Genomic DNA, 12,412 nt, shown 5'->3' with positions numbered 1-12,412 from the left:
TGGGAAGCAATCCACGTTCTGATGCGGGTTGATTACAATGTTGACAACCCTGTGGATTGATGATTTTCATTCTTCCATTCTTCACTCGAAGGAGAGGGCGGTTTCGAACATATTTTCGTGTCTTTCTGGGCCTACGCTATTGTTCTAACGGCTCGTTTCATCTCGTTTCCTTGTCTCGTCTTTTTTTTTGTTCTGGGTCCATCATTTCCAGTAGACATTTCTCCATACCCACTCCATCCACCGTTTTCCGACCCCGTTTCCAACCGTCGTCAGGGGTTTTTACATTTGAACATAAAGAAAAAAAAAACAAACTATTTTATTACAACCATTTCAGAGCCGGGCCCGAAACGAGAATGGATTTGCCGTCTCCGCTCTTTCATCGCATCGCCCGAGCGAAGAAGGCACCAACTAACGGGGCCACGATCAAACCTCGCACATTAAAGTAGCTTAATTTGCGGGGGTACGATTGGCCGTTTGAAATTTTACAACCCGGTGACAATTTTATTCCCGATCGGTTTGGGGGCCCCCCCTGGCAAGTCTTAAGCGTTCGAAAAGAACATCATTAGCACGCAGCGCAGTGTTACGGTCCTAAAATTGACGGTGCGGTGTGTTGAGATAAATAAAATGAAACTGCATGCGTGTTGGGTTTTTTGTAACACAATTTTTCTGTGGTACCAGATCTAATAAAATCTTTCTCGAACAGTATGATGATGTTAGAACTAAAGAAACGTGCTTTTTCCAAAAAAACCAAGTTTCCTTTAAGAACCAACGAATGCTATGTAACTTAACTTTTTATATCCTAATTCTTTTTCTTTCTTCGAATTATTTTCATTAATATTCTACATAAGACTCCAAGAAAAAGTATCTATCGAAAGTGTAAGCGATCGATTCAAAGAGTAATGGATAAAACTGATCTAAACACCTTCCCTGCATTCCAAACATTCACCAGAGTTCTTAAGCCTTGATGAATTACTTACCTTCGCACTAAACTTACCTGACCTTCTCTAGTGGAGTGATGAAATATTCATCGATCGTAATCGTAAATGAATCGATAACCCAAAAGGAACCCTTTTCCCCAAAATGACCACCGTTCAACGACGTTCCTGTTCATCTCGACGAAGCTACCGATCTTCAGTTCGAGTTCAGCCGTTCTTGGTGGAAAGAAAACGGATGTAAGGTTTTTCTCATCACCATCATCGACTACAAGAGGTTTTCCAATTCATTTGCGCAGTCAATGGCGGTGCACACGAAGGCGAAAGCCGAAAAATGATTGAAAATCCCGGTATATTGTAGTGAACAGACGGTTTTAAAAAACGATTTTGGTTCAGTGCTGTCTTTGAGATGTTTTCTCACTTCCATTATGGTTCCATTTTTCAACTCAATAGTCTCTTTAAACGATTGAAATCAAAAGGTTGAAAGGAAGCTTTTTCAACCATGACATATAAAACTGTTAGTTTATTTGCAAGCCAACTAAAGAAGCATTTTGTTTGAATTGTGAATTGAATCTATCTCATCTCCTTTGAGAGTTTTGTGCAACTTTCTGTGAAAAGCAAAACTTAAACCATTTATAGGTCATCTGTCCTCCATCCTCTCTCCAGTTGTCTCCATGCTGCTCCTTTGAACGCACGACCGGAGGATTGGCAAATGTGCTGCTTTGCGCGGGCCGGGAAACCACCGGGAGCTGTTACTTTCAATTATAATGTCACCACCTTTTCATCGGTTGCCTAACCTTCTGCGGTTAACCTTCGAGTTGACAACGGTGTACTGCCAGTGCGGTGTTTGCTAAAGCATTGATTTTTATTATCCACTCCCCATCTCGATGTTCCTTTGAGCACGTTCTCCATGTTTTTTTTATCAGCACTCGAATGGCGTTGAATGTGTTCGTATCGGTGCCATGAAAATTTTTGGTTATAATAACTTTGTTTTGGACCTTAAAACCACACGTTGGAAAGTATCCTGACCATTGCCGCATGAACGCTTCTAATAAAAGCGAAAATTAATTTGGAATATATACGTCCTTCTCCTATAGACGCTTTCAACATCTGCAGAACTTTGTTTTGGATTTTTCAAATGTATATTTGGACGACATTTTCATATGTTTTTGTACAATATTAGATTTTCCAGGATTTCAATTTGTTTAATTTAAAGACTCTCTGTTATTATAATTTACTTGCGCGAAGTATGAACTCACACACATCGGAATCTGAGTGATTCATTGCTAGCACAAATCAAACAAGCCTAGACTCGTTGATTCAGCTAATGAAATGCTCGTTACGGGTTGACCACGGCTTCCTGATAGGCTTGAGGAAATCCCTTCGCTTCAATCAGTTTACGAACTTCTACCAACTAGGAGGAGCGTATCAAATCCGTTTCCCAACATCAACTAACTCAAATAATCACCCCACCCTGGGAAACATCACCATGAACATCGTATACCAGCGGAGCGTAACCCATTCCGGGGGCCAGTGCACGCACCGACATTGTTGGGCCGATTTTCCCAGGCATCGTATTACGCGGGAGGAAAACAGTAACTAATTCTGCTGACGGATTGCATGAACTCAACTGAACCCAACACACCGAAGTAGCCGCTTTTGGTGTCTTCCTGGCCAACCTAATAGGAAAAGGAATGCGGGGGGGGGGGGGGGGGGGGGCAATATTTTAGCAGATCAGTTCCAATTAGATCCGACCCGTTCCGTCCGCAACGCACACGCGCATCCCGTCGGCCATAAAGCATGCCCCCGTCATAAAGTTTGAGTGGTGCTGCTTTGGGTAATTAGGGCATTAGCCACATCATAAACTTTGACAGCTTTTCCACGCACTCGGTTCCGTGGGGGTAGGGGGGAGGAGGTATGGTGTTTGGTTCCTCGTGTGTAGGTGCGTGTGTGTGTGTGGGTACGTGGAAAGGTCGTAGTGCCACGGCATAACCACGTACGTTGTGGGTCAATCTTTCTTTACAACAATCTCGGGGCTGGTATGGAAAGCGAATAAAACGCCATGATTTCAGCCGAAGAGAATGAGAGACAGAGGAAAACCCCCGATTTGAAGCAAATTTTAACGCTAGCCGAAAAGGGCCATCCTTGGAACCATTGTTGCGCGCGATCACTCACCCTACGGAAGATGCTAGTGTCCAAAAACTCAACACAAACTCGATGCCCGGCTCTTCTACATCCGGTAACAAACACCCGGACTCTGGTTGTTCCGGCAACGGTGCTGCCGTAAACCGACCCGTAAGCTGACTGACTAGCGTTGAGTAATAATCCCAAAAGATATGACAATATTTTATTGCTCGTCCTCGCCCCCCCCCCCCCCCCCCCCTCCCCGCACGCCTGTGAAACACGATCGTCGACGCTTTCGGTCGGATTTGATCGCTTGAAATAAATGGCCCACCGCCCGGTTCCGTGCTTCGCGAAAGGACTCTTCCTCCCTAGGACCGGACTCGTTGATGCATAGTAAAGTTGCGTGGCGTGTGGGCGAGTCAAAAATGGATGCCGGGGAGACCGGTTAATTAGGTGGGATAAAAATGAGGATTTCTCTTTTATGCGTTTTCACTGCGGAAAGTGCGTCCCCACACAGCGTTATTTCTAGCTTGAACCCGGTGTGGAGAATGTCCTTTGATAAAGTGGAATGTTGTGTAATAAAAAAAACGGCGAGTTGATTATTTTTATATATTAATTATCTCATTTAACATTTTCTACCGTTCGCGTTGTTCTTTTTCTAGTTTCACTTTTCTGATTTGTGCGCTATCTAATGTGACACAATTTTAAACGGTTTTATTTGGTTTACATGCACTGCGTGTCTTTGTGCCGGTAAGACAAACAAGATTATAAACGATAATTATAGAAATCTCAAGGGCGGGTACCGTGTTATCTGTGGTTTTAAAATAAAGGATGCCTCTGCGCTCGTGCTAAACCAAACTCGACTTACAGATAACGCTGATCGGTATTTAATCAATGCGTCAATCAAAGGATTAGCGATTCAATCCGCAGATATAGATCCACTGCAAAGAGGGCTGCCCCCGGTGTTTGGAGATAAACAGCGTACAACCTTAGCGCACGTCGAACCTGTGAAACAAGAAGGTGAAGTAAGGAAAAAATTAACCCTTACAGTTGTGTCATAAATAAATAAACACCTCCTGCACCTCCGGGACGAACGTGGGATTGAAATTTTGTTTTCATCACCGTTCCGCCATATGTTTTACGTAAGGGCAGCGGAGAGAACGTTTCTCGTTTCTATTTTCTGCGCGACGAACAGGGGTGTTTGGCGTGAAATTTGTTGGCCACATTTTCGTACCAGCTGTACGAACTCGCTGGGGCATATGTAGATATGTAGATGGCATGGTGAGTGCATTTCGAATGCCGAACGCTTAATGAAATCCGACACGGTCAATTGTAATGTCATCACACTTCGTGTACGGTTGACGTTGTTGTCTTGACCGGAAAGCAAACGAAAGGTACCGATTGATTGGCACGGAAAGTAGTGTACATTTGTTTTTTTTTTGTGGTTAGAAAGATGAAATCAATTGTTTAAGGAAATATTTTAGTGTTGTATTAACCTAGACATAATGTTGTTATTTTCGGAAAAATGCACAAACGCAAATTTCTTTCATTTGATCACTTTCACGGTGGATCACAATCTTTTCTTTGCTGTGAGAAACGTTGTGACAGTTCAATTTCCTTTCTTCATAAAACAATTCTAGCATTGAAGCAAAACATCGGAAACGGCACCTTGACGGGAAACACATTTAGCGTGTCAGTTTACAAATCACTACCCACAGTTGAAGTGCGCAGAGGAACTTCCTTTCTCTCTAACTGCCAGCGATCAACATGCAGTGTGCGTGTGTGTGTGTGTCTGTGATGTTTCCTGTACCTGTCGTCATAAAATTCGCCTGCAAAACATCACCCAGTGTCATCAGTCACTACGAAGCGGGGGGATTATTTTACCGACTTGCGGAAATAGATGTCTTCATCATCTTCGTGCTTCGGCCGTGTTGTTACTGCATCAGGGAAAAATCCATGCAAAAGTGCTTCATCCAAATGTGTAAGCTAGCGTTTTCGGTAACATATTTTCCGACTTCACTGTCTTGGTGAGTGATTGGAACGGTGAGGCGAAGGAAAAAAATAACAATTTTGCGTTGATATGCCGCATAGCAAAAGTACCTGCAGCAGCAGCGATCCGTAAGGGAACCGGGGAAAACCTGTCGATCAAATAACTTCCCCCCCTCCTCCCCCCTCTGTAGGATGGGGAACGCCCGTTTCTCTTTCTACCTTCCGCACCGATGGGAATTTCATTGTGCTTCGTGGCAAAACCACTCGCCACAGTTGTCGAAGTTTGACTAATAGTTTTCTATTTCCAGTGTGCCCACGAGAGATGCGGTACGTGAGGCTTAAGCAAACACCTGCCACCGGGTCAGAGTAAAAAAAAGCATGGCAAAATGATGGCACCGCAAGCAAACAGTGATATTGAAAATATCGATTAACATGTGTGTAGCAACGTACATGTGTAGCTAGAACATCATCCAAAGGACGGTAGAAGCTCGTGGAAAGCGGTTGCAATCTAACCGAAAACGTATTGAATTCGGTTCGTGTTTGATCCCTCTTTGGTTCAAGGCCATTTTTAAGGACAAATGAGAGAAATATAATTACAATTGAAATGAAATCTCAGCTTTGCAATGTTCATATGAGAAATTATGTATCTAAAAGGTAAACACTAAAAAGTTCTTGATCCATCAAAACCGTTATCATTATTTGGTCACTTTTTCAACGTTTTCCTCCTCTCAGAACTGATTTAACAACCGTGATCATTCGGCTGATCAATGACACTGAGCAATAAATCCAATTATAAGTGTGAGAAAGATGAATAAAAGTAGAAGCTTTTCTAAAGCACTACCAAATAAACCGACTGTGCAAACCAACTAGGAGCAAAGTGGCTATTTTCACATCGGCAAAAAGGGAAACGTAGAAAACTGACACGAGATGAATCATTTTCTTGCGTGACGGGATGCACTTTTGAAGCAATTTATCACGCCAGAAAAATGCATCCTTGGTGGAGGTTACGTGCGAGAGGGGCCGCTGAAGGTAGTGGTAACTCCATGCCATGCAGTAGCGCTGACAAATGATCGAAAATTTGGGAAAACGGACAGCTGCATTCGTTCGCGTGGGGCGATGAGATTCCTTTTTCCATCCTTCATCAAAAAGCGTGGGAAAACCATACGGGAGGTTATAGTTCGAGACCGAGAAGTGCAACCATCAATCAAGTGACCAAACGTGTAAAGTTTATGGTCGCTGGTAGCAAAACATTGACGCACATTTCATGCGTACAAAAATTGTTTAAATTTAATTGAAGGTGAAAATAACACTGGACTAAATTATATTTGTAACTCATATTTCTTTCGCCTACATTTAAAATCGCAAAACAGCACGGAACAAACACTAATGACATAAAATTGAAAACATTCTATTTGGGTACATAAAACGAAAATTAATGTTGAAGAATGTATTTTTATGTTTTCTTTCTTTGCAAAAAGAGTTTGAGTTATTTGTGGAAAAAAACTCTTTTTCTGTAACAAAAGTTATGTCTACGCTTTTTCGACTTTATTTCAAATCGCTCACGAGCTGGGAAGCCTGTCTAATTCTTTTTCCCCCCTCACCCGTTCCTACCTCATTGTCAAGCTTTTTATTTTAACTTACATTCGAACGGGACTACCTTTCCCATTGAATTGTTTTCAAAAACTCCTCTCGCCCACGTTTTCGGGCACGTGAAATCTGGATGTCGAGGGTTGAGGGAGTTGTAAAAACAATCTACAAGCCGTATGTTTGCGCCATCGTCGTTACGTGGTTTCCGCTTCGAAGGCGGCTGTGTGCCATAAAGAGTTTCTTTCCCTTCAAACCATCCGGTTCCACCGCACAATCGGGAGAGAAGGGAGAGGGAAACATTGCCAAATATCAAATTTGGAAACCCATCTTTCATCGGCTGAAAACAGGGAAATCCTCTTGGCTGTTCGTTCCTTCGCCTCCCGAGCTTTTGCAGCACATGTCGTGAGCTTTGTGTGTTAGGTGTTTTTTTTGTTTGTTTGTTATTATTTCTTTCGCGCAGCCGAAACGTTCTCGGGAAATAAAACTCCAGGGAAATAAATCGATCCTGGCACGAGTTTAAAGACTCCCGGGGTATTTGGATGAAAATGGATGGTTTTAGACTGCTGACACAATTTGTTACCCTGCTTTGCGTTCCGTGTGGAAGCTGTATTTTGCCCGGTCCTGGCTCACAAGATTTGAAAAAAAATCAATATATTGCCTTGTCCTTTAAGATTTTATTTTATTACTGCCTCAAATGTACTTTTCCTTGATTTGTATTTTCCATGATATTGGTCGGCTGTATTATAAAGAACAATTTTCTCTTTTTTTGCAGGTACGTCAATGCGTTAAATATAATGAATCTGCTACCGTGAGTATTTTTATCTTTAGCTGTTGTTTGCGGTTTAATACAATGAATGTGCTTCGTTCCCTGAGAAAGAGAGAACTTTTCTTCAAAAATTAAATTAAAATTATTTATTTTTTATCACTTTTAAGGACAAAAGTAATTGAAATTTAAAAATTGCATATTGCAAACACCATAAGGTCTATAAGAGATTGGTAGAAAATTTTGAAAAATTTCTTTAAATACCGCGCGTCAAACCAACCAACACTCTACCCGACGCTTACACTACCGAATTCCGTTTCACTGGAATAGCAAATCTGTCAATATTCATTTGCTGTACCAACAGCCAGATGTATGTCAATGAAAATTCATCTAAAAATAGACGTTCCTTGAAGTGCGTTGCGAAACACAAGATAAAAAAATACAGAAGCCCGCGTGAAGATGAAAGTAAAGCGCGCTTTCGCCCGTGCACCGTTGTCAATAATCAAACGAAAATTCATGACGCCATAAAATTTCCAGCCCGCGCGGCCACCGAGACTCCCGAGGGTTTCCCGAGGGCTAGATATAGACTTCGAGGCAGCGACCAAAAGTACATTTCCTTGTCCTCGTTCGATTTCGCTATGGCGCTGATGGTTCACTAGCTACTTGCAACCCCACTTGACGTCCGACACTTGTCCGTCCATCACATTAACGTTTGACCTTTTCGGGGTGGGACTGAAAGCAAAAGAAAAGCTCCAGATGCCCAGTGGCGACTTCAACTTTTCGCATGATGAACGAGAGTACGGAGAGATGTGCTTCACCATCCAAGTAATGGGGATGCACGAAACGAATGGCGGCAGATGAGAATGAAAATGAAATGAAATTGTTCGTTTTTCGACTCTGGTTTATGTCGCTTTCGGCGAGATTAATGAATGACGAAATGTGCGCCACGGTTTCGGAAGTGATTCGTTTTCTTCCATGTGTCAACTTTTGATAGGCCTTTTTTTCGTTTTTCTTTACTTTTGATGCCGACGATAAATTCTTCCAAACATAGCTACGTCCTTTTCGTTGACTGTGAATAGAAACGGAGATTGACCACCTTTTAGCCCCAGCTAAAATTTGATTTGGTAAAGGTGAAAGATAAATTTGGTGAACTTTGATTTCAGATTTATCGTACATTTTAGCGGATATCAAACTGAAAGCATTAGTTTTCTTCCTTTCAGAGCATCGCTCGGAATAAAACCCCGGGCCAGAAGCGTCTTCTCCGGTATTTCCGTTCGATCGATGAACGTTGTTTTGGCGTTGGCGTACGTCACAGCGTGGCCAGCACGTGAGGAAACTAGCTGCGAGTAGGTGGGGGCGGTACTGGAATACAAAAAAAATCGTTTTCTTCGACATTCAAATTTCATTAAACGAACCAAACGAGGGAAGAAGCACTCGTCCTGTCCTCGCGTTGTTTCGCTCTTTCTCGCTCTTTCCGACTCCCGGATGCTGCCCGGTCGTCCTTCGATCGATCAAACGTCAGTTCCGGTTTATTCTCTTACCATTTTTCTTCCTTCAGCTTTCTTTGGTCGAAGTTTTCCCACTTCTGGAGCCCCCGTTTGGCCGTGGTGAAAATTAGATTAATATACCCACCAGACTCGTTCGAGCCGGTGGGGAAAGCAAACGTGTTGCAGAAACAATAGAATTATCGGATCGGTGATCCGATTTTCCACGTAGTTCAAGGAGAAAGGATCTTCAATTATGTATTTTTAGAGGATAGAGAAAATGTAAAAGATTACTAAAGTTGGGTATGTTTTTTTTGCTGGTGTATTAAAAAGCAAATGAATGTTCACGCGTGCCCTATTTATATTTTTCAAAAATAAATCATAATTGTAGTCTGATGGAAACGCGCATTCGTACCAACTTTTTTAAATTTATTTCAATTAAGATTCACGTTCTCATTCTTCGGGTCGTGAAACGTGCCGCACAAGACCCCATAAATGGCTCCGTTTTGTACGCCCGTGATGGAAAACATGGCGCCCTCAATTCCGACACGCGAAAGCTACGCGAACCTGTGCTGCATCAGCTCGCCGCCTTGCATCGCCTCCCGGAAGGGTGTTTTAATTAAACATGCATAAATTTATAGCACCAATCGCCGCCACTAGTGCCCCATTTACACTCCATTCGCTTCGTTCGTTTCTACCTTCTCACTTCCGGCTTTTGGTGTTGAAGAAGGTTTTGATTTTTATTGCCTCACCTCCTACCGCCCATCAACCTCCTGCGCAGAATACCATGAACCACGCAACAAACGGGCCCACTAAACGTGTGCGAGTGCTCTAATTAGTTTTGGACACAATAATAATCGGCTCCCGGTCCCGGAACACTCAGCACACACACACACCGGGGCGTACATACTCGCGGGTGCAAATATCACACCACACGTGATAGTTAAATTTAGAAACCCCGGAATACCACAGGTTCCATTAAGCACCTCCCTTCCAGTGCCCTTCCACGCAGCAAAATTCAACCCCAGCAAAAGTGGGTGTGTTAATCCATCGCTAGTTGTGTGGTTTGCAAAAGCAGGTCGTTGTTGAGGAAGGCCCGGGAAAAGTGGGGGAAAAAAAGGCTTGCGGTGCATGGGCTTAGGTACGTGGTTAGCAAGAGTAATTAAATCGTATATGATTTATAGAAACAACACGAAAATATAAAAACGACAATGGCCAGCAGGGAAAGCCTCATAAAAAGTGCACACTCGATCCAACGTCGGTTGGCAGCACTTTCACACAACGCAAACGTCGCCTCTTTTATGCGCTGAGGATGAAAAACAAACGCCTCAACCACAGACGGGCCTAACGTGGACAAAATGCCTGTCTCGTTACATTGTATGGATGGAATGAAGGTGGGTTTTGTGCAGGGTTTAAAACTGTATTTTTTCCCCCGCTTTTAAAATAGCCACACGCGCAAACCACGTTGTCTTTATGCATTTGAGTGCTTTGCGATAAACATTATGTCTACGTGGTTGTCTTTCTATTTTTTTTTGTTTCGTTCATTCAAAATTCAAGCCAATAAAAAAACAAATTAACAACAAATGAACATATTCAGACAAAATGGAGTGTTTCGTTACCGTTTTTATGATCTTATACGTCAAATGTTTTTTTTTTTCAAAAACGCAGAAACATTTATGTGCATTTTTATTTACTCCATGCTGAAGTATTTGTACGGATATAGGATAGGTTTGAATTTGTAAATTGAAGCTTTCATGAAAGATTTGTTTCGTTTTTTTAATTTTTTATTTGCGTAGAACTAATTTTTGCCATTCTTTTAGTAAAAAATATTTCGAACAAAAGCTACACAACGGACAGTTTCGGAAAACAGTACACCTTATTTGGAAAATGAACTTCTGTTCCTTAATCGGTACTTACGAAAACTTTAGTCGGTCTGCCGGAAAGCTAGTTTTTTTTTTATTCGTAACGTTCAGTACTTTCACGAATGCAGTTGTACAATTGAAGTTTGCAGTAGGTGCAACTATGTCTACAAAATTGAGTTTTTTTTTATTTTCCCCCGTTTAGATTCTGTTTACTACCATCCTCAGACCTAACTTTGCAGAGATCCTCGTTTGACATTTTTTCTAAAAAAAATAAATTGTGTGGATACCAACTGCGACTGGAATTTGATTACCTTTCTGGGGTACAATTTAATTTTCAGACACTCAGTTTTCGACGTTGGCAAGTTTAACTCCGTCACATCGAAAATCACCACCAATGACCAGGCGTCTCCACCAATTTCCCGATGAGCCACCAGGCGCCTCCATCAATCCTTACTATCCCACCAAGGCCTACCGTGAATAACCGATATAACCGATTTTGTACGGAATCCTCTCTAAGGCTTGCTAAAAACGGCTCACCTGTTCGCTGACGTCACAAATACTGCGTCACTTGAACGGTTGCATATGAAAATGCCGTGATTGCGAGTTCACGTGTATCCACATACCTTCGGTTCAATCAATGGAATCCCATTCGTTACACAATGAAACGGACTATGGTGTAGCATTTTCGTTCTTCGTGGCTTTGGCACAGATTGTGGAAAGCTGCTCATGGAAACAAAAACCCCCATTCAATGTTCATTGAGGAACACTTAATTTTGGTGGTTTTGACATCGAAAGTTTTCGTCTCGTATTTTGTTTATTAATCGTAGAGTCTACAATTGACCTTACAAGGCCCAAATGGAAATAATATTAAACACCGAAGAATATTTGTCTAAAAGCAAATAAAAACAGAAAACACGCTGTTCTGTTCCCATTAGTCCTAAGTAATTGTCTACCCGGCTATGACGTAAGGAAAGTAGAACAATCCCTTTCGCTGTACGTCGGTGTGTTAGTCCACAGTCGTGGCGCTTGTAGGGGAAAACATTGCAAAACAAACGACACCAAAAAATAAGCCAAAACTGCATTGAAGCAAAGCGGAAACATTGCCGGGTACGGAAGCGCAGGAAAAACACTCCCGTCCCTCCCCCTCCCCCCGAACCGAAACTCGAAGCCGGAAAGTCTGGGGCCAAATGGCGTCAGTCAGTGCTGGCTGGTGATTTACGTTTACGGTGGCATAACGGATCACTTTGCCGTTCGCTCGGTCGAAAGTGTTTCTCGGCATGACCGGTGCCGGCGTCCTCGGTCCCTCCATCCCCTTCCCTCTTCCCCGTTCAACGTTCGCGCATATTTCTGATGTCTTTAGCAGACGGCGATGTCGGACGGATGATTGCAAGACAAATAGACGTCTTCGTTTCTGCGCGCAAACGCCCCCCTGTCATCTCTTTACCTCAGCACAGGGTGACGTTGCGTGGAAAACCTCAAACGAGGAAAACTCCCACCCTGTGTCCGCTCTGCCGAGCGCCGGTTGTTTATCGAGGGGATTAGGAGCAAATTCATCAATATCGACTTCCGGCACGAACCGACGATTTGTCTTAGCCACCGCTGCGTAGGCCGAGGACCGTCCAGGTCCGGGTCCGATGAATGCAAGGTTCATGGTGGTAGCAACAAGTGATT

At 42.8% G+C, this 12,412-nt stretch overlaps 1 protein-coding gene across 2 annotated transcripts in view; it reads left to right on the top strand.

The window, feature by feature from the left end:
- Positions 1–12,412, top strand: part of LOC131266464 (uncharacterized) — a 97,855-nt gene that overhangs the window by 39,232 nt on the left and 46,211 nt on the right. Inside the window, exon 2 of one of the 2 annotated variants that reach the window (XM_058269006.1) lies at positions 7,405–7,440. The exons of the other annotated variant lie outside the window; for it this stretch is intronic. Coding sequence (XP_058124989.1) covers positions 7,405–7,440 — 36 coding nt within the window. The remainder of the gene's footprint in view (positions 1–7,404; positions 7,441–12,412) is intronic. 2 annotated transcript variants of the gene reach the window in all.

The sequence above is a fragment of the Anopheles coustani genome, chromosome 2 (assembly GCF_943734705.1).
Source record: "Anopheles coustani chromosome 2, idAnoCousDA_361_x.2, whole genome shotgun sequence".
NCBI lineage: Eukaryota > Metazoa > Arthropoda > Insecta > Diptera > Culicidae > Anopheles > Anopheles coustani.
Note: the sequence above shows the minus strand (reverse complement) of the source record. Positions and strands in the feature narration are given on the sequence as shown.